The 22,726-nt window shown below is 49.9% G+C and overlaps 1 protein-coding gene across 5 annotated transcripts in view; it reads left to right on the top strand.

Annotated features, from left to right (window-relative positions):
* Window positions 1–313: 313 nt before the first annotated feature.
* Window positions 314–22,726, top strand: part of RAB26 (RAB26, member RAS oncogene family) — a 219,638-nt gene continuing 197,225 nt past the window's right edge. Inside the window, exons 1-3 of one of the 5 annotated variants that reach the window (XM_073361698.1) lie at window positions 759–781; window positions 3,661–3,861; window positions 6,825–6,935. In XM_073361698.1, coding sequence (XP_073217799.1) covers window positions 6,883–6,935 — 53 coding nt within the window. In that variant the 5' untranslated portion in view covers window positions 759–781; window positions 3,661–3,861; window positions 6,825–6,882. Of the gene's footprint in view, window positions 782–3,660; window positions 3,862–6,824; window positions 6,936–22,726 lie in introns of those variants that run through there. The other 4 variants (XM_073361696.1, XM_073361695.1, XM_073361697.1 and 1 more) reach the window with 4 other exon arrangements.

Raw genomic sequence — 22,726 nt, 5'->3', positions numbered from 1 at the left:
ATCGTTTTCCGGGGGGGTGGGGGAGCTTGTCAATGGATCACGCCCTTGCTCCCTGGGAGAGTTCGTGCAGCGTGCCCGGCTCCCTGGGGAGGGTGAGCGCGCACAGGCAGTCTGCGGGGTGCGAAGGCTGCCCTGCGCCCCCGGGGCGAGCCCGGGCCAGGGGCATTCCCCGCTCCGAGGGGCAGCGGCGTGAAGCGCAGCCAGGCGCGCAGGCGGACCCGGGGCCAGGGAGGGGGGCGGGTCCGCGCGCAGCCGCCCCCCTCCCTGCCCCTCGGCGGGGCGGACCGCCGCTGGAGCCCCGGGGGCTGGTCCCCGCCCCTGCCCGGCTGCCATTGGCAGCCTGGCTGGGCTCGGGCGCTCCCAGTGGCTGCCGGAGGTGGCCGTCAGCGGGAGGCAGCCCGGGGCAGAGAGGCGGCCGGGGGATGCGCCGGGCACGGCGCGGTGGGGCCGGGGCCGGGATGCTGCGCCCGCTCCCCTGCAGGCGGCTGGCCCAGGCTGCGCGCTGAGCGCCCCGCTCCCGCCGCCCCCGCGCCCCGCAGCCGGCCGCTGCCCAGCCGGAGGCATGTCCAGGAAAAAGACCCTCAAGAGCAAGGGGAGCAGCAGCTCCCCGCCCTCCTCCGCGCTGCCCCCCGCCAAGGAGAGCGGCCAAGCCGGCGGCGCGGCGGCCAGAGCCAAGGGGGGCAGCAGCCGCCCCAGCCCGGAGCTGCCCCTCAACGGGGCGGTGCTGCCCAGCCGGCCCTCCCTGAGCAGCAGCGGGGAGTTCTACGACGTGGCCTTCAAGGTAAGGGCAGCACCCGGGCACCGACCCCAGGGCTGGAGCCTGGAGCGCCGGGCAGGGGCGCACGGAGCCCGGGGCTGGGGAGGGGACCAGGGTGCCGGGGAGGGGCGCAAGGAGCCCCGGACTGGGGAGGGGTCCAGGGTGCTGGGCAGGGGAGCCCGGGGCTGGGGAGGGGCGCACGGAGTCCGGGAGGGGACCAGAGTGCAGGGCAGGAGCTCACGGAGCCCGGGGCCGGGGAGGGGACCAGGATGCCGGTCAGGGTCTCACTGAGCCCGGTGCCGGGGAGGGGACCAGGGTGCCGGTCAGGGTCTCACTGAGCCCGGGGCCGGGGTGGGGACCAGAGTGTCGGGCAGGGGCGCACGGAGCCCAGGGCCGGGGAGGGGACTGGGCGCACGGAGCCCGGGGCCGGGGAGGGGACCGCTGGGCCAGGGCGCACAGACCGCAGGGTTTGTGGGGAGGGCTGTGTTGCTTGGAGGGGACCAGGGTACCGGCAGGGGCGCACGGAGCCCGGGGCGCTGGGAGGGGCGCACGGAGCCCGGGGCGCTGGGAGGGGCGTACTGAGCCTGGGACTGGGGAGAGTAGCCCGGGGTGCACGGACCCGCTGCTGCGGGGAGTGTCCCGGTGCGCACAGTTTCCAGCGGGGGTCGCAGACCCGAGGGGTTGGAGGATCCCAGAGCGATGGGGGGGGAGGGAGTTTGGCCCCCAGAACTTAGCGCGCAGGCCCACGGGGAGAGCTGAGCGCGAAGACCAGGCCGCCCCCCAAGTTTTAAGGGCAGGTGTCTGCACCATGTGGGGCGCAGGGACCTGGCGTTGGTTGGCGCGGGCTGCTTGGGGGGTGCGGGGGGGGGCTAGAGGAATGAGCCGGCAGCCCCAGAGACCAGGAGAGGCCAGCGGGGTTCAGGAGTAGGTTGCAGCCCGAGGCCAGGGTGTCCTGGCGCACGGCACAGCCTCGGGAGAGAGCCCTGCGCCGGGTGCCGGCTCGGGGTGCCGGACAGGGGGGTGTTATCCCAGAGCGTCGTGCACTTGGGCCCGTCCGGGAGTAGGGTGCAAGGTGCAGAGAGTCGGGGTGGCGGGTCGGGCTGTGGCTGCAGAGAAGGGGAGAGGGGGGAACCACCTCCAAGGGGGAATGGGAGCGGGTTACCGCTGGGGGCGGGGTGGCTGGACAGGTTAAATGACCCCCCCGACCCCTCCTCCCCAGTCAGGCAGAACAAGCTGGCCCCTGGCGATGGGTCAGGGGAGGCTTGGGGAAAGGGAGGGGATCCGCACGGGGAACAGCAGCTCCCTCGATCTTCCTGGCCCTCCCCAGCCGCGAGTCTCCACGCAAACTTTGTTCCCAGGGAGGCTGGGCAGGGTCGGAGACGGGTGGGAAGGCGAGGCTGGGACCGAGCCCTGCAGCTTCACTCTGTGGACGGAATAGAGCCCGGGAGCTCGGATCAGAGAGCCATGGAGCTGCACCTTAGCAGCCGCTGGGCAGCGGGGGAGTTGGGCTGGGTACAGAGGAGGGTCTCCCTGGAGTCAGGGGGAAAGGGAGTTAGTGGAGAGGGTAAGGGCAGATCTTCGTGTCTCCCCCCCCCCCCCCGCAAAAAAACCCCACCCCCAAACCTATCCCCTGGCACCTAGCTTGCCTGTCCTGCTACTGCTAGGACTTCCCCCTACAGGGCTCCAGGAAAAGTTCCCCTACCCGGCACAGAACCCTGGCTGCAGTGAGCTCTGCAGGGCAGAGATTTTCCTTTGTTTTTCACCTACACTTCATTTTACCCTGGACATCTGTGTTAGCATGTACAGCAATCCCCAGTGGCTGGCACAGGTGGGTCAGGAGCATGTCCTCCCTTTCCCTGTTAGGCAATTCCCAGAGCAGCACCCTCCTAGGCTCCATTCTTCTGCAACCTCTCCTGGCCCCCCACCCCCAATCCACCCAGTGATGGGTCTGCAAAATGTGGTTGAAAAGAAAGAGCTGAAGATGTTCATGTCTTAACAGGCTGGTAGCAAGATGTATGGTCAATTATAGGCCATAAGGAACATTGGCATTAAGGGGTGCGGTGTTTCCCTTTGTGATCTTGTATCTTGGTAGCGCTCATTGGAACTTTAATAAGTCCGTGGCCCCCGTGCACAGTCGTGGCTCTTCCTTTGCCTCTAGAGTTCTAGAAGTGGCCTGTTAGGGTTCTCTGCGCGTGGTGCCTCTTGTCCCCAGTCATTGTGCCCTCGGTGCTGTACGAAGAGAGAACCAAAAACCTGCCCACAGGGGTTTGTGCAGACGGCCACTCCAGATACAGTTCCTCTCTGTGCTTGTGGGAGAGTACTTCTCTGCAAACCGGACTGGGAAGGGGGGGCACTGTTCAGATAATCTCCCCTCTACACCCCGAAACATCCTCATTTCGGAGTCTTCGTCACTGGGCTGCAGCAGTGAAATTAGGCCGGTCAGTTTCCCCCTCTGAGTCTCAGGCACAAGTAGAAAAGAAGGACTTGTGGCACTTTAGAGACTAACCAATTTACCTGAGCATAAGCTTTCGTGAGCTACAGCTCACAATGGGTTAGTCTCTAAGGTGCCCCAAGTCCTCCTTTTCTTTTTGCGAATACAGACTAACACGGCTGCTACTCTGAAACCTGGCACAAGTGACAGGGATACAGCAGGTGGTTTTAATGCAAATCACTTTCCACCCCCCTTAAAAATCCTCCTTTTCTATTGACCTTTTAAAATGACAAATGCAAAGCTTTCTGTTGCAAAAGCCTCTGGTTCCCCCTTAACAGCATCGAAACTTGGCTTCTAAACCAAGATGACAGTGCTCCTCTAACCAGCTGCAGTGTGCTGATTCTGCCTGCTGCCGATGGAATTTCATTAGTTTGTACCTTTAGCTTGTTCTGTGTCTCTTCCGTCTTTCTAGGGCACCTATCACCACTGGATCTAAGTGTCTGTTCCAGTGCAGTCACAGGGCCCTCTGTGCACCCACCTTGGAGCGCTCTGGTTTTGTTTGGCCTGAATCTGTAATTTCAGTGTCCCAGCCTGCTCTGAGCCTTGCCTTTAACCCAGTTCCCTCTGGCATTGAGGATCAAGCTGTGTGGAAGCCAGTGCTTGTTGCAGCAAGGTATGAATCTTGGTGCAGTGTACAAAGAGACTTGGTGCCTTTGGCACCCCGCATGGCCAGGATGCGATTGAAATTCAGCGTGTGGCGTGACACATCATTGCCTTTGGCCAAAGTGAATTCAATGCTCTTGACACATCCACAGCCCTGGAGCCTGGACGGTTCTGTTTCCTCTCCAGAAATGGTGCAGCAGAGGTGACAGCCGCTCAAGCTTCCCTGCCTTGGCCCTAGCTTGCCAGGCTCCTCTTTCACTGTCAGTCTCTCTGACCCATCCTGTCCTTGGCCTCTGCTGAGATGGCCAACAAGGGGGCCAGGGACTGTCCACTGCCACGGTTTTCCTGACTGGAACACCTGCTCCATTAGGAACTGGACAGAAAACACCAAGAGGTTTCAAATAAGCCAAAGAGCTGCCAGCAGGAGCCACCAGCCTCTGACCGAATTTGGTCTGTCTTTGTTTTTGAATGAGTGACAGAGATGAATGGCCCCGCAGCTCATAAAGAGCTGATTTGTACGACTCTTATTCCCAGTCACCGGAGGGCTCTACTCTGCACTAGAGGTCGTTGCTATGTACAGAAGAACAAGGCAGAGTCGACACTCTGATCTCCAATACACTAGTGTACAGTGGGACTGACTTCAGGTCAATAGAGTGATGTTCGCATATAATCTGAGATCAGAATCTGACTCCTAGGACCTTCCCCATCTCACATTCTGGCAGCTGCCCAAGATAATGAGAAACTTAATGCATCTGTCCAAATCCAAGTGCCTTGCTAGAGAGTCGGTGTCTCTGAACCTATAAAGATTAGCCACTGTCCTGTCCTGTTCCCAGTTCATGAGTGGGACTGGTGCAAGTGAGATTTGTCCTGCTTTGCCTTTTGTTGTGCATAACAGCCCAGTGTGGACTTTGCCGATCCCGCTAGATGTCCTGCGCTTGGGCAGACTCAGAATTCCAAGTCTGGAGGTGAGAAGTGAACTTGGAACTGGCCCTCTTGCCAGAAACCCAGCATGGAACTCCCTCCTGCTACGCAAGCAGCTATCTTAGCCCCAGAGACACGATTGTTTGTTACACGACCCCGAGTGAGACTGATCTGCGGAGAGCTAATCTTTGTAAGGGAAGCCATCTGCTGCCTGGCTGGGTTGACAAGCTCTGGTTTTAAGGTTATAATGTGTATAACATTAAGGGGAGGGTGCATGTGTATCAGATTTTTGAGCATAATGCTTTTGGGTACTGTTAAGATTTACACCCTAAATAATAAGAGCGGGGTGGAGGATGGGCTGGTGCTCAGGCACAGAACTGGCAGGATGAAATCCTGGTCCCGCTGAAGTCAATGGGAGTTTTGCTGCTGAAATTGCACCCATGGTTTCTAGTCCCGTCTTCGTCAGTGTCCCCGCTGAGTGATCCTCAATAAGTCAGTTGGGGCCTGATCCAAAACCCACTGAAATCAAAGCTAGTCACGCTGCTCGCTTCAGCGGGCTTTGGAACAGTCCCGCAGAGGTTCTGGGCATCCACAAATCCCAATGAAGCTAATGGAAACTGTAGGTACTCAGCACCCTTAAAATTAGGCCACTGACTTCTCTGAGCTGCATCCTGCTCCACTGCCGTGAATGAGACCTGAGTGCGACTGTTACCGTTTCCCTCTCTGTAAAACGGAGACGAGGCCCAGATCTTCAGAAGCTTTCAGCCCCGTTACTGACTTGTGCTCATGCTCCTGTTAATGGTGTGTAGCATCTAGGCTTGAGGACAATCTTTCCGAACGGTACATACTGGCTGTGCTTCATAAGAGTGTCCTGAGGGTCTATCGAGGGTTATTAACGTGTGTTTTAAAAATTGCCTGGTTACACAGGATGTCTGGATAAATAACCTACATTTATTACACCCAGAATAACTAAGGGCCAGATTCTGTTACCCTTACTCCTCCTGCAGTCCCAGTGACTTGCATGTAATATAGGAATTGCCATAGTGGATCAGACCCAAGGTCCATCTACACCCGTATCCTGTCTCCGAGAGTGGCCAGTGCCAGGTGCTTCAGAGGAAAGTGGAAGAACCACACAGTAGTGGATATGGGATAATCTGCCATCCATATGAGGGGTCATCCTGGTCTCTAAAAGTCCGAGTTTGGCTTAAATCCTGAACTATGAGGTTTAATGTCGCTAACAAAAATTTTGGAAGGAGTAATTTGTCAAACTGTCACCAGTCCCTTTTGCAATCTTGCTGAATTCTTGGCCTTAGCAGGTGGCAATGAGTCCCAAAGTCTAATTACGTGGTGGGTAGAAAAAAATAGTCACTCTTATCAGTTTTTCATTTACCACCATTCTGTTTGATTAAATGGATCACTTGATGATTCCCTCTTATGTTCATTCCCTCTGGGGCACCTGGCATTGGCCACTGTCAGAAGACAGGATACTGGGCTAGATGGACCTTTGGTCTGACCCAGTGTGGCCGTTCTTATGTCCCCTTATTTTTCTGTTCTGAGACAGGGAGAACAGAAGCTCTCCTAGTACCTCTGTCTAATGAAAGTGATAGACATTTGTAACATACTGTCATGTGCCAGGGTCCTGAATTTATCTGCTGTAAGCGTCATGTGAACAGCAGCATTTGGCCATTGCAAGGCAGATTCGTGGATGTCGTAGCAATCTGTACTGGGGATTTTCTTCCTTTGGTCAAAGTCAGACACCAAGGGGGTGTCTCTTCAATCTCAGATAAATGATTCTTTTTAATTTTTTCTTTTAAATAGAAAACTTGTTCCCACTCTTGGCCTTGAGTAAATGTGAATCTAACTGTAGCCCCAAGCCTGCAATCACAGAGGCATGCATCTAACTTTGAGTGCATGAGTAATCCCGTTAACTTCAGTGGGGCCTACGGTGCTGGAACCAATCTCAGTAGTTACGTTTCCCTTAAGGAAAACCCTCCTCCTCCTTTTAAAAATAGTATCTAACTTTGCATTGTGCTTGTTTTTTTGTTTTTTTAGGTGATGTTGGTTGGTGACTCTGGGGTTGGCAAAACCTGCCTTCTGGTGCGGTTTAAAGATGGCGCTTTCCTGGCCGGCAGCTTCATTTCGACAGTTGGAATTGACTTCCGGGTAAGGTGCTATTGAACAGCTTTATACAATGTTGCTTCCCCCCCCCCCCCTTCCTGTATTCAACTATTCTGTGAGTGGCAAATTCTAGCCTCCGAGCTCTCAGGGGGATGAAGATTTCCTCCAGGGCTGCTGCTAAAGCACACTCAGGGTTACACACGCGTGCTTTGCGCAGCCGTTGCTTTATTTATCTGCTCTAGTGGAGTGTCCGAATGTGATGACTTGCCATCTCAGGGTGTGGGAAAATGCGTCTTCTGTTGCCGTACGCGAGCAATAGCCTGGGAAATGCCACTGGGAGAAGCAGAAGCTTCATGGTTTTGTTTTAAGATGCTGCTTCGATGTATGTGTATTGTGATGTCATAATCACAGGCATATGACCTCACTGCAGGGTCTAGCATGAGTTGAAAACCTTAGTGGGTAGGAGAGAGCTTCATTCAGACCCAGATATCTACGATGTTAACAATGGGAGCAGTGCTTGATTTGTGCCAGGGCTGAGCCCCGGCACCTCTGGGCTTGGCAGTCCAGAGCCCCGGCACCTCTGGGCTTCCTACATCAGTTATGAATGTAGAAAGCATTGCTTGAGCTCCATGCCAAATTAAGCACTGAATGGGACACAGAAAACTACTGGCAGAGGGAATGTTTTGTTTAATCTCCACCCTGCCCACGGTTCTTTTTCAAAGTCTGCTTGAGGGCAGTGCTTCCTTTTCAGATATGCCTGGTGTACGTGCAGTGCATCAGCCGCCGAGCTGTGGGAAGGGCTCCCTGGTGCACCAGAGGCAGCATCTGAAAGTGTGTCTTGTTTGTCTGCCTTACGGTGTGTGTTACTCTGCAGCAACCACACCCCTTTAGGCTGATCTCCAAGGCAAAGTAGAGTCAAGCCTGGTCCAATGACATGGGGACCCACCAGCAAAGCAGACCAGGGCACTGCTGGAAGTGATGTTGCTGACTCAGGGGATACTTGTCCCTCTGAGCCTGTGTGACCCCGGGTCCTAGCACAGTTCTGGGCAGCACAGGTGCTGGTCAGTTCATAGAAGTTCTGAAACAGAGGTCCTGATCACGCACGGTTATTAAACGGCCACATAGCATCCTTTATTCACAAATTTCTGATAGTGTCTTGGGTAACTACATTCTATGTGCCTGCATTCCTCCTGTTTTAATTTAATACAGTAGCCACGCTCCAGGAAGTCATGTGCTGTTCGATGGACACAGACAAGTGCAATTTGTCCCCAGATTTAGGTTTTATATTATAAGCTTTTTTAAAAAGAAAAACAGAAAGCCAATCAAAATATTTCTATCAATATTAAAAAAAAAATTAAATGGAAACTATTTTTGCAAACACAAAATTCCCTTGCAGCATTTGCAACCAGAACTTTGCAGCGTCATGCTTGTGCATGGGAGGGAAAATCAGTGGCAATTGACTGTGACTGTCCGATCTATTTTCTTTGTCTGAGCTGAGAAATGCAAAAAGTAAAGATGCAGCATAACCAGTGTCTCGTTAATTAGCTGTGTAACATTCCTTCAGGTTTAGTAATCCAAGGTGGTGTGAGTAAGAGAGAGGAAGCGATTCCATTCTCTTAATAGTATGATTATTATTTTTAGACCGTGCTGTCCTTTTAAACAGCTGCTACATTTCTCCCCAGAGGTGCTTGCGTTGGTAAGGTGCGTATGTATCGATTGGGATGAGAAGTACTATATCAATATGAGAGACTGCATATTGTCCAGGAACCTGTTGCCAATCCATGATATTAAAGAAGGCCTCCTTTTTTATAGTGGGTATCCCTTGGGTTCGAAATTGGGGGTTCACCACCACCTGCCTTTCCCAGGTTGCTAAAGGGGAGGGGAGTCCCCGCTGGACCCTGCTACATGGAGTTGAAGGGGAGGCTCTGGGGGACCCCGGTATGGAAAGGTTGAGAGTCACTGGCATATCATTGTATGAGTGGGAGCAAATGATGACGGGAAGTGCTCCAGCACATAGAGCAGGTGAGCATGAATAAAGAGTCTTTCAAGGCTGGAGGGGCTGGGAAAGGAGCCTGCCTCGGAAAGGTGGCTGGTAGCGCTTTCACTTCTCAGTGCCCACATCTCCTCGTTATCTGCGAGACGCCCAGCACGCGGACGGAGCTGGGATGCTTCGCTCTCCTGCAGCCCCACCTCTGGAGCCTGTAAACAAACCTGCTGCATGAGCAGCTCTGCCGAAGAGACCCTCCCTGAGCCCATCGGTATTCCAAACTTGTCATGTCCACAGAGCCTGGATATGAATGGGAATAATGAGGGAATGAAATGGATTTGTTTCCCGCCATTAGCATCAGACATAGCGTTTACCTGAATATTAAACAGAAATAAACAAGAACCCAGCAGACTGAGAGAACAGCTGACGGCAGCGCGGGAAGCTCGCTTTGGTGAGCTGGAGAGCATGTTGCAGCAGATCCTGCGTCGTTGCTTATGGCAGCCTCGTGTTGTTGAGTTGCACGTTTCCGGCGTTGTCTCAGCATTTCAAAGCCCCTTGGCTCCCTGGTGTATTGGCGTGGTGTATGCCAGCTCCTCAGCTGCATTTTCCCATTCAGGGCTGAGAACTGACACCTCGGGCACCCCCGTCTAACTCAGCCTTGCTGCTAAATTTCAAGGAGCCCTTTAAACGTGCCACCGCACAGCTCCAGCTTTCCAAAGAGTCAGCCAGGGAAAATATTTCTCTTTAAGCATAATAGTTTGGTGTACGTTTAGTGCTGGTGACTGCCCCGGAGGCTGGAGACCTCAGTTTATCTGCTGAACAGCTAAACCACGGACAGCCACAGCACACGCTTCAGACAACCCCCATGTGCCTTGATGGGTCTGCTCTTACCTGGATGTGACCAATTCAGGGAGCAAGGGAGTTCCGCCTCCCTGGCCTGCTCAGCCTTTGGGATTTCCAGCAAGGGATCCAGTTGCGGCCCGGACAGGTGGTAACAGATTCTTTCCAAACACCCCATGTTTCTAACTGGCAATTCTCTCTGCTGTGAAGGGCTTGTTCTTTAGGGGTGACCATGCCACGCTGCTGGTGAGCTGGGATCGAGCTCCTGAAGGCTGGATGTCCTTTCAGCACATCCAGAAGAGGTGAGTAATTCTCTTCGGCGTTAGAGATTTGTACTGCCATTTCTCAGGGCAGCCCCCAGGATGGCAGCCTCTTGCCTGTTTTGGTCACAAAATTTCCTCCATTCCACCTGGATTTTGTGTCCTCCCCTCGCTCTTATTGTCGAACGATTTACCCCAGTAATGAAGAATCACAAAGCTGAGGTTGTAGGCAGTCCTCTGCACTAGAGGAAGGAATCCGAAAGGGAGGAAGCATTTCCAGTCTCTCGTGTGAATCATATTTTGGTGTCGTACATTGAGTTCGGCTTGTGTTCGGCTCTTCAGAGATTGTGGGTGTGTCTTGGGCCTTTGCTGCGCGCCCTCTTCCAGTCAACAGAAACCATTTAAAAAACAGGTTTCAAGGGTGTCCACACAAGGGCATGCACTGGTTTAGCTAACTTGGTTTAAGAACACACCTTTAGTTAAACTGGTACGAGTTTGCGTGTAGACCAAGCCTTAGGTGATTCATTGGGCCTGTGAGTGGCCAACGGGAGAAAGGCACAAAGTAAGCAGACCACTAGCCAAGGATTTTGGTGTCACTTGTCTGGAGGAGGACAGTGGTCTGGTATTTCTGGTCCGTGCTTGTCTAACACTCTGCATGGAACAGAAAAGTACCCTGGGATTAGCTCCAAATTCTTCCCCAGATCCACACCCACACAGGTCCAGTCGGGGCAGAGCTACGTCTGTGTCCTCTTTCAGAGCTAACTGAACCCACCATCCCAAGTTCCTGACACTCCTTATAGGTGAGCTAACGGACCTGTTCCTAGCGAATAATCGGTTTGACTTTCACCCTCTCCTCCTGCCTGTGAATGATGCATGAACTCATGCTGATGACTATGAACCTGTTCGTTGTAACTGTACAAACTTTGTACAAACATGCTCCAGCTTATGGGTTATTTGGTTTAACCATGGCTCTGAATATGTGGGGTGTGATTGGTCACTGAAGCCAAATGGTATCGTTGCTGTTTCCTAATTGGATGACTGATTTTTCCGTCCCCTCCTTTTTTTTTAAAAGAGGAGAGCAGTCAAAAAGATGGCTCCCTGAATGCTTCTGGACGACGTCTCCATGCTGATGCACGAGGCTTTCCCTTAATGTAATCATTGCCCAGGTTTCGCGCTGTGCCTGGAAGGAAGGGAGGGTGGTTTGGGAAGAAGCCAAGAGAGGAGCAGGGTGGGAAGGTGCAGGCAGGGTGCTGGAACAATCTGTATAGTGGGTGTGCTGAAAGCGGTTGAACAGAACTGTAATCCTTGGATGGGCCCTATCCTTCAAGCCAGGGGGTGCTGCTGCATCTTTAGTTCCCTTCAGGGTGGGGGACGACTGAACAGGGGGGCTGCAGTTGAAGGAAAAGGACCATGAGTGGGAGATGTGGCTTTTTGTGTGCGGTGCCCAGACACAAGGGCTGAGCCGTAGAACTGAGCAGTAGTTACAGAGAAACAAAATGTATGTTGCATTGACTCTGCAGGTTTGTTGAATCCAGCCAGACGTCATTCATGCTTCTTTTTTGTTCCAAAACTAGAACCACCCTTCCGATTCTGACAGCCAACCCCTTCTACAGCTGGGCAAAAAATCAGGGGGAAGAATTTGCAAAAAAAAAAAAGCTGTCTAAATTCCCCTTCCACAGCTTTGTTTTTTGAATTTTTGAAAATTTGTCAATTAAAAAAAAATCGGATACTTTTTCACTAGCTCAGCAATTTAGTGATTGTGGTGCTCAGTAAAGCAGAACCTAGGGGTACGTCTGCACTTCAGGGGGTGACTGCAGTTTGCATAGACATAGCTGAACTACCGTTAATCTAGCTAGCTTGGATACCGGAGCAGTGAAGCTCTGGCGGGATGGGCTTCCATACGGGCTGTGCAAAAGCACCTGGAGCCCTGGGAAATTAACTGGGAGACTTTGCTGTTCTGGTACCTGAGCTAGGTAGGTTAAAGCCAGCTTGGGTATGTCTGCACGAGCTCCGCTCACACCTGCGGTTGTACTCCAGACAGACCCGAAGTGTGAAAGGAACCAGGGGAAAGAAGAAAGCGGTGAAGAAAAAGAAGAAACCATTCGGCTGAATGGCTATGGAACATACGTGGGGTCATAGATCCAGTCAGGACAAATAGGTGGGTGTTTATTTGCAAACATCTGTCTACATTCAAATAATGTATTTTTCAGTATTCACCCAGTTGTTGTTTATAGCCACAGCTGGTGTTTGATTTTTCCCTGGCAGAACCTGCTGTCAGCCGCTTTCCATGCATGCGGCTGTTGGCTTGCTGTGCTTGGGCGTTGAAAGCCGCCTCAACCCAGGCTGTGTAATATTTCCAGATAACAGGCCTAGGAAAGTTCAGTGGTTTTCCCTTGGAAATCCCATTCTGGGCAGGCTTAGATGTTCAAAGCTTTCTCTCCGCTGCTGATTTGCTGCCATTGCTTTAATGTGGAGCCAGGACTGTGGCTGCTTCACGTATGTGTCTGGGTCCGGCCAGTCTGTCTTTCAACGAAGCAGCTGGAAAGCAGCTTTATTTTGAAGTATCTCGCTGACGTGTCGGACAGATTCTTCGTGGTACAGCTAGTGTAAATAAACCAGCGTATTTTAGTTCCCTTCAATGGAGCTGGGCCTCTATGCACCAGATGAAGACCCAACCCAACCCTAACGCTATGTACATTTTGCCAACTTGCCCCTGTATGGATGAGAGAACTGGGCGGAGGGTGGGGGTGGGCATGGGCATGTGTTGTGCTGCATTCTACTCTCCGCTGCACGGAGGGTAAATAATCGGGGCTATGCGCGGTTGATGCCAGCGGGATTATGCCATGGATGGATTCAGGCGTGGGGGTTCTTGTGCATAAGGATGCACCTCCATGGAGAACCCCGATTCTAGTTCGAGGAAAGCCCCCACTCAGTCCAACAAAGAGAGGTGTTAATTGATGAAGGCCATGTCCCTGTGAGGAGCAGTCAGAGGGTCCTGTCTTCTGTGCATCCAAGGTGTCTCTGCACAACCTCCTTTAGGACAGCCCCACCCAAAGGAGGCACGTCGCTGGGCGTTTGCTGCGAAGAGGGGGAGGGGAACACCAGACTTTGTGCTTGCCTGGCTTGAGGGACTGCATGTGTTTTTCCTCTGTGTTTGCACTGTTGAATGAGGTTCGCTCTGGTGGAATGTGCCAGACTGACGGCCCTGGGGGGTGGAGTCCCTTTCCTCCCCACAGATGGGTGGAGCATGGGCAGGGCCAGTGAAAACTCCAATGGCATCCCCAATACTAATGGGCCTGGGCTAGCCTTGAAGGGCCACTGAGATGCAATGCGTGAAGAGGCTGGCCTTTCCGCTGAGAGGCGGTCAGTTGTCATGGGCAGCACGTGTCCCCCAGTTCTGGACTTGCAGGAAGACTCATGTCCTGTTGGCCGCCAGAGGAACAACCTTCAGTCACTTCCTCATCTCAGCTGGATTTGAGCCATTGGCCTAAGGATGAAAGAGACTCGGAGTCCCATTGTCTGTCCCCGAACTGTTCACGTCTCCTGATGCTGTGTGAACATGATGGCATCTTGAGATATTTTCCTCTTTTTAGCCTCCCCGCACTAGGCACAATGCAGCCTTAAGTCCAGGGAAAGAGAATTTATTTGAGACAGGCAGAACTTTCCTGCTTTAGAGCATGTGCCTTTTAAAGTCTGTTCATTCTTTACTTAAAAACTAATGCCTGAAATCAAACACACCCCTGTTTTCACTCTCGCATGCAGAGCTGCAGTTTCTGACTGTAAATTAGTGAGGGCTTAAAAGAAAAGGGCAGTGCTTAGGCTGCATCTGTCCTGAGAATTGCTCTGTGGGGGTGAGCAAACCTGCTCTTTGTGCGATCAATATTTAAAATAATGCATTTCTTGTCAATTAAATATAAAATAACCTCACCAGAGATCCCCGGAGTTGTTTTCTTGGAAGCAGAGCTGGCTGTGGTTTTACTTTATATATTTTTTTAAACTTCATGCAGAGTTGATTCTTAAACTTGAAGGAAGTTATGTCACTTTAACTAGGACAGAGAGAACATCATTTTTTTGGCTATGGTTAATTACAACCGATTTGAAGACATTAGGACATTAGTGTGCGTGTGTATTACTGTAAGTCCCTGGTTCATGAAAGTTCTTAAGCATGTTTTTATGTCCTATTGACTTCAGTGAAGTGGATCCGGTCCGCTGACAGCAATTCTGGGTCCCAGGGCAGAACAGTCAATGGGCCCCCCCACACACACAAGCCACGCCTGCGTGGACGTGGTCCACCTGACATTTGGGTGGTGCTGTGCCCGCGCTGGCCGATGCCCAGCGGCTCCCGAAAGTGACTGGCACACCCCTCTGGCAGCAGCTCCTTGGCGGGGGACCCAGGCGGTTTCCGTGCGCAACTGCCCCTAGGCACCACCCCCACAGCTCCTATTGGCCACAGTTTGAGTATTTGAATGAGCTGCTGGTTTGAATATTCAGATATTGGTGTTAAATGTTGTAGATCTGGGATTGGTGAAGGCTTTCACAACTATGTAGCAGTCTCCTGAAGAGCTGATAGCCCTGTGAACCGTAGCATGTTGAAATCGGTGCTTTGTCTGTGAATCGGTTGTTTTGGTGCTTGACTAGCTGTACTAACAGTATGGACTTGGGGTATATCGCACCTTTCATAGCATGATGTCACTCCTTTTGCATCACTGTAACCGTAGCTTTTGAGCCTGTTTTTCACATTGCTATGATGACTGATATATCCAGCTGAATACTGATTGTGACCCTATAATAAATCCGTGACCTGTTCTTTATCTGCTACCGTCCTATAACACCTTTCCTGCTGTGCCTGTCTGCTCCTTCCTTTTCTTTTTTTGGTAGGCAGGAGCTCAAAACTCGGAAGAATCTTGCCCCAAGTGTAGATAGAAGTGTTAGGTACTTGCTGTGCCTGTGATCCAAACCAAGCAAAAATATGTCCTTGTCAGCTTGTTAGTGTCTTTAATACTAGATACAGCACAGGGCATTTAGATTCATTCTGTAGAAAACATGCACTTTTCCTCTAACAACTTCTGATTCTTTCCCCCTTTCCCTCCTGGGATTCTTTTCAGTAGTTCCTCAGATCTCTTCTATTTCTTGGAGGATTTCCGTGAGCTCAATGTTCCTTTCAAGTTGCTAGTAAGCAGGTGTATGAACAATATTCATAGATTCATAGATATTTAGGTCAGAAGGGACCATTATGATCATCTAGTCCGACCTCCTGCACAATGCAGGCCACAGAATTTCACCCACCACTCCTAAAAAAGACCTCACACCTATATCTGTGCTATTGAAGTCCTCAAATTGTAGTTTGAAGACCTCAAGGAGCAGAGAATCCTCCAGCAAGTGACCCGTGCCCCATGCTACAGAGGAAGGCGAAAAACCTCCAGGGCCTTCCAATCTGCCCTGGAGGAAAATTCCTTCCCGACCCCAAATACGGCGATCAGCTAAACCCTGAGCATATGGGCAAGATTCATCAGCCAGATACTACAGAAAATTCTTTCCCGGGTAACTTGGATCTTACCCCATCTAAAAACCCATCACAGGCCATTGGGCCTATTTACCATGAATATTTAATTACCAAAACCATGTTATCCCATCATACCATCTCCTCCATAAACTTATCGAGTTTAATCTTAAAGCAAGATAGATCTTTTGCCCCCACTACTTCCCTCGGAAGGCTATTCCAAAACTTCACTCCTCTGATGGTTAGAAACCTTCGTCTAATTTCTAATCTAAATTTCCTAGTGGCCAGTTTATATCCATTTGTTCTTGTGTCCACATTGGTATTGAGTTTAAATAATTCCTCTCCCTCTCTGGTATTTATCCCTCTGATATATTTATAGAGAGCAATCATATCTCCCCTCAACCTTCTTTTAGTTAGGCTAAACAAGCCAAGCTCCCTGAGTCTCCTTTCATAAGACAAGTTTTCCATTCCTCGGATCATCCTAGTAGCCCTTCTCTGTACCTGTTCCAGTTTGAATTCATCCTTCTTAAACATGGGAGACCAGAACTGCACACAGTATTCCAGGTGAGGTCTCACCAGTGCCTTATATAACGGTACTAAAACCTCCTTATCCCTACTGGAAATACCTCTCCTGATGCATCCCAAGACGACATTAGCTTTTTTCACAGCCATATCACATTGGCAGCTCATAGTCAACCTATGATCAACCAATACTCCAAGGTCCTTTTCCTCCTCCGTTACTTCTAGTTGATGCGTCCCTAGCTTATAACTAAAATTCTTGTTATTAATCCCTAAATGCATGACCTTACACTTCTCACTATTAAATTTCATCCTATTCCTATTACTCCAGTTTACAAGGTCATCCAGATCCTCCTGTAGGGTATCCCTGTCCTTCTCTAAATTAGCAATACCTCCCAGCTTTGTATCATCTGCAAACTTTATTAGCACACTCCCACTTTTTGTGCCCAGGTCAGTAATAAAAAGATTAAATAAGATTGGTCCCAAAACTGATCCTTGAGGAACTCCACTGGTAACCTCCCTCCAACTTGACAGTTCACCTTTCAGTAGGACCCGTTGTAGTCTCCCCTTTAACCAATTCCCTATCCACCTTTCAATTTTCCTATTGATGCCCATCTTATCCAATTTAACTAATAATTCCCCATGTGGCACAGTATCAAACGCCTTACTAAAATCTAAATAAATTAGATCCACTGCGTTTCCTTTATCTAAAAGATCTGTTACTCTCTCAAAGAAGGAAATCAGGTTGGTTTGGCACGATCTACCTTTTGTAAAACCATGTTGTATTTTGTCCCATTTACCATTGACTTCAATGTCCTTAACTACCTTCTCCTTCAAAATTTTTTCCAAGACCTTGCATACTACAGATGTCAAACTAACAGGCCTATAATTACTTGGATCACTTTTTTTCCCTTTCTTAAAAATAGGAACTATGTTAGCAATTCTCCAATCATATGGTACAACCCCTGAATTTACAGATTCATTAAAAATTCTTGCTAATGGGCTTGCAATTTCTTGTGCCAATTCTTTTAATATTCTTGGATGAAGATTATCTGGGCCCCCCGATTTAGCCCCATTAAGCTGTTTGAGTTTCGCTTCTACCTCAGATATGGTGATGTCTACCTCCATATCCTCATTCCCATTTATCATGCTACCATTATCCCTAAGATCCTCTTTAGTCTTATTAAAGACTGAGGCAAAGTATTTGTTTAGATATTGGGCCATGCCTAGATTATCCTTGACCTCCACTCCATCCTCAGTTTTTAGCGGTCCCACTTCTTCTTTCTTTGTTTTCTTCCTATTTATATGACTATAGAACCTTTTACTATTGGTTTTAATTCCCTTTGCAAGGTCCAACTCTACTTGACTTTTAGCCTGTCTCACTTTATCCCTACATATTCTGACCTCAATAAGGTAGCTTTCCTTACTGATCCCTCCCTTCTTCCACTCCCTATATGCTTTCTGCTTTTTCTTAATTACCTCTCTAAGATGCTTGCTCATCCAGCTTGGTCTACAACTCCTGCCTATGAATTTTTTCCCCTTTCTTGGGATGCAGGCTTCTGATAGCTTCTGCAGCTTTAATTTAAAATAATCCCAGGCCTCCTCTACCTTTAAACCCATAAATTCTTCAGTCCAATCCACTTCCCTAACTAATTTCCTTAATTTTTGAAAGTCAGCCCTTTTGAAATCAAAAACCCTAGTTGCAGATTTATTTTTGTTAATCCTTCCATTCAGTTTGAACTGAATTAGCTCATGATCACTTGAGCCAAGATTATCCCCTACAACCATTTCCTCTATGAGATCCTCATTACTCGCCAAGACCAAATCTAAAATGGCATCCCCTCTAGTCGGTTCAGCAACTACTTGTTGAAGGAATCCATCAGCTATCGCATCTAGGAAAATCTGAGCCCTATTATTATTACTAGCACTCATCCTCCAGTCTATATCTGGGAAGTTAAAGTCTCCCATGATCACACAGTTTCCATTAGTATTTACTTTATTAAAAACATTAATAAGATAATTAATATCTTTCTAGTATTTGTCTTTTTCTGGTACAGTGCCTAGGATAAGAGATAAAGGGAATGGTTTGAAATCTCTGTGGAAATACCAGAGTTTGTGCTACCTGCAGATACAGTAGACTTTAGGGGCAGGGCAGGTGGATGAGTTTTACATATCTGCTGAGTTACAGCTGGCTTTGTAAAACCATATTTAAAGGTGTGGACTCGGATTTGCTGAAAGTAATTGCTCAATATTTTATTTTTAAAATAGACTGTTTTTTACTACCCAATGCAAGGCCGAGAACACTGACTTTAGATTCTGAAGTCCTATGAATTATCCATTGGAACACCGTCTGCATTTTCTAGTACTAGTAGACCATAAAATTATGGTTAACTCACTTCTCCAGCATATTCGTGTATGTAACGTATATTGAGTAGTCATGTGGTGATACAATACAAAGAAAACTATGTAACTCTGCTGAAATTTATTATGGATTTTGAAAAGAACTAATGGTTTTTGGACATGGAGATGTGCAGCCAGAAGACTGTCTTCTCCGCAGCAGCTGTGTAATTGTACATCTCTTACAGTTTGCATCGCAGGGCTGATGAGGCTGTGGCTTGATAAGATGGGAGGTTTTTGCTGCACGAGTGAATATGGTTTTCAATTTGTGTTTTTGTCTAATAACCAAACCATCACATCACAACTCTTTGTGTTATCTAGGGATTTGGCATCAAATTTTCTGACTAAACTAAATGAACTATGTGTTGTTTTCAGTGAGCTATAACGAAGGGACTCTATACTGACAGATGCTGGGCTGTAGCTGTTTAATGAAAAGGGACATTAATAAATATTTCCCATCGTGGTAAGGGTGCTACAAAGTATCTTGAGATTCCGCCGCAAACGTAAAACGTTGCGGCTTCTGCAGAGACTCTAAAACTCTTTCCAGAACTAAGCCACTCGCCAACCTGGGGGAGAAGTCCTTTCTCTTTCATTGCACAGATGGGGAAACTTGAGGCACAAGAGGGTAGGTGACTTACCCAAGGTCACAGCTGGGGTCGTGGGCAGTTGGGAAGAAAACCTGAATCCCCGTGATGCAGAGCACCTGGTCTAACTGCTAGCCTCCACTAAGGTCCTGAAACCCAGACCCAAGGCCGGCTGAAGGTTTGGTTGTACCCTCAGCAGCCAGAGAATTCCAAGCGAAGGCGGCCGGTCTGCCCAAGCCATGCCGCTGTATCGCAGGGCTGCAGTACCGGGGATGGTCAAGACGCTCTGGTTTCTGGGGAAATTCTGCATCACTTTGGATTGCAATAATCCAGGGGTGGCCAAACCGCGGCTCACGAGCCACATGTGGCTCTTTAAGTGCAGCTCCTGGAGCCCCCTGTCATATGTCCCCTTCCCCCGTCTCCCCCCCAATCTCTGCCTAGCAGACTAGGGGGAAAGAAGCTCAAGGCTTCTACCCTGCCGTGGGGCTTCTGCCAGAGACGACTGGTACCTGCTGAGAATTGGCCTCCCGCCAACCGCTTGAGTCACAGCCCCCCATACATCCCTCCCCTTGCCCTCAGCACCCCCCCCCACTGCTCTCCAGTATTCGCACCCTGGGGAGGGGCCGCTGCTCCAGGTCCAGGGGCAGCAGCAAAGTCAGCAGCTTGCCCTGCAGCTCCCGACTGTTCGGTGCGGCCTCTCCCCGGGGTCGGCCCCAGCCGCTGCCGTGCAGGGCGGGGGCCTGGCGGCACCATGTGATCAAGTGGGGCCAGCAAACCCTGGCAAAAATATGCAGCCCCCGATGTGTTGCCTCTGGCTTCTGCCCAGCAGGGAGGGGAGCCTCGGGGCTCCAGCCCCGTGGGACGTGCCTGCTGGGGCTCCCCAACTTCTGAAGATTGTTGTATGTGGCTTGGAGGGTCAGTAAGTTTGGCCGCCCCTGTAAATAATCCATGCCTGACACACCTGTACATACAGCTATCACAGCAGTCAACTCAACTGCGTACAGGGGAGCAAAATCTGGGATCAATTGTTCCAAAATTACAGGAATACCCCGCTGGTGTGTAACTAAAATCTCCTCCTCCAGGTGCCAGTACAATTAAGGCTTCTGCCCACTCTGCAGCCCGGCCCATAGCGGATGACACAATCACCCAAACGCCGGAGTGGGTCTGAATACGTCCAGCAGAGGCCACTGCCGATTCCTCAACGGGACCTTTGAGTCTGCGTCTCTTTGAAAAGCGAGCGCCCAGTGCTGTGGCCTTTCAAGAAAGGCCCAGTCTAGCCTGGTGTCCCTGTGCTGTCGTCCCTTCGCAGCCAGTCCTCCTGATTGCCGCCTCTGGGCCACGGAGAAGTGGTGCAAGGCGTGCCAAGAGCAGAGGAACCGCTTTGCAGAACGGCTCCGCTCTGAAGCAGTGCCCCCCCCAGTGCCCCGGCAGGAGAGCAGAGACGCAGGGCCGGTCTAGTAAGCACCCCAGACCTGCTGTTCCTATGCTGAATCGTACAGCCCTGTCCTCACCGTGCATGTGCCAGATTGCATCTCTCTGCTTGATAAAACACTATGAATAAACAGTTCATTTATGTCTCTGTCTGGCATGCACAGCCCTACAAACGTACCCATGGTGTTGTCTTCTACAGCTCACCCTGGCCAGAGCAGCGGCTCACCAACAGAATGGACAGTCTGCAAAGTCCCTGCTGCTTCTCTCTAATGATGAGTGATCTGTCCAAGGTACTTCCATGGACCCAGGAGGTATCATCTACCTGTAACGGTTTTCATGCAGCATCCAAGGCCCTCTCTGGCATCTGATTTCAACGCTACATTGAAAGAGAGGCATGATCCTCTCTCCTCCCAAAGAGGATGAGCTATGGAGCTACGGTCTAGTGGTCCCAACCTGCCAGAGGGTAGGCTATTAATTTGCAAGAATGTTAAACTATTAGGTCTCCGCAAAGCTATTTGTAATGGTTTATGTAGGACTGAACAAATCTAAATGAATAGAAACCCATTTAAAATTAATCTAGCATTGTCGTTTCTATTCGGTTTTCATCATTCTGTCATGTACACAGCCTCTTTCCCAGGTTTTAGGGTTTATAATAGTCTCTGAGAACAATATCCCTTTTAGTTTAAATGTATGGTGCGCAGTAAAGCTATGGTGATGTAGAAATACGAGTGGCCCGGCAAGGATTAGAAGTTTTTAAGGTCAGGCTTGACAAAGCCCTGGCTGGGATGATTTAGTTGGTGTTGGTCCTGCTTTGAGCTGGGGCTTGGATTAGAGGACCTCCTGAGGTCCCTTCCAACCCTGATATTCAATGATTCTATGATTCCATTTTTCAAAAAATGCATCAAACTGTGTCCATTAATTTTTAGTTTGGGGATAGAAATTATTTCTGCATCTTTTCTTTTTAAGCTGATTTTATGATGGGAGCATTTTGAGTCCATCAGAAAAGACCGCGATCTTCCCCTTTTAGGTGAGGAAGTGTCAGACCTCTCCAGGCTCTGTGCACTCGTGGGGTAGCCAGACCACGGTGTTTGGGTAAGGACGGGGGCTTATGAAAATTGACCCTTTGACCTTTTACCCATTGCTATTGCTAATGGTAGAGCTGCATCTGAAACAAATCCAGAGCAGAAGGTTACGTATGTTTAGCCTGATCATTTGAAACCACAAGACCCTGTGGTTTTTATATATGCCATTGACTTTCATTAAGTGACAGAAATGTCTGTCCAAATTCCTATGCTGTTTTCTTGGTTTCCTTCCAAAGGATAGGCCTCCTATCTTGTATTCTAGTTCATCCACTGGTGTCTCTTTAAAAAGAAATTAACTCTTTCCATAGTTGAATCTACTGTCTCCTCTTTTTAGCTCAAGCATTTAGCTAATTTGGGGGATCTTGCCGGTTGTTTCTGCTAGGAGGAGAAATTGATGATGGTGTCAGGTATTTCTGTGGTGCGATCCTGTTTACTTACAAAGAATGTACAAAGTTCTGTTCCCCTGAAAGAGGGGGCAGTTTCCTTATGTACGTTTCCAAGCCTGCCTTTCCACTGTGACCAAAAAGCTGTCTCTTGGCTTTCTCTGAATCCTGCTATAAATTCTTCCCTTGTTATCTCCCGACTTTCTGCTGCTTTCCACCAGCTTTCTGGCTGCTTCTGCCTCTCAGACATGCAGGTGCAACCAAATCAATCCCCAGCCCTTGCATTAGCATTGTCTTGTCTGCGGGTGGTAGCTTCCATTTTTTTCAACTATCACTAACCAAAGGGGCGTTTACTAGATCCCTCATTTGTGGAAGGTGGCTAGCAAACCCAACAGCTTGATAGATCCAGACGCATTTGGTGAGATCCATGCAACCTCCCACCTAACAATACTATAGGGGGCAAATCATGGATATGGAAATATCCTATTAGCTCTGTTGCTCATCCTATGACTGACAAAATCCTACACCAAGCCCCCACTTTAAAATGTGTACATGCTGGACTCTTTCTCATTGTAACTGCTGGTGAGAAATTGTGGAGGCAAAACAAAATCCCGGAGTTTAAATTGGAGCTGAGGTGAATACTTTCAATTAATTGCTTATTCAACAGGTGTCCTCCACCCCTACATCTCCCCCCCTTTCCCGCCTCTGTAAATTGTCCATGAGCGGATCACGTTCTCTCTTCTTCCCCTCGCCCCCGCAAATGTTGTAATAGTTGTTGGAATGTCGCTCAGTTGTTCTGAGCATTCACAGTCTGAGCTGCGTGTGTGCGTTCTGTTCTGTGGTGGGTTTAACC

This window comes from Lepidochelys kempii, chromosome 10 (genome assembly GCF_965140265.1).
Source record: "Lepidochelys kempii isolate rLepKem1 chromosome 10, rLepKem1.hap2, whole genome shotgun sequence".
NCBI lineage: Eukaryota > Metazoa > Chordata > Testudines > Cheloniidae > Lepidochelys > Lepidochelys kempii.
Note: the sequence above shows the minus strand (reverse complement) of the source record. Positions and strands in the feature narration are given on the sequence as shown.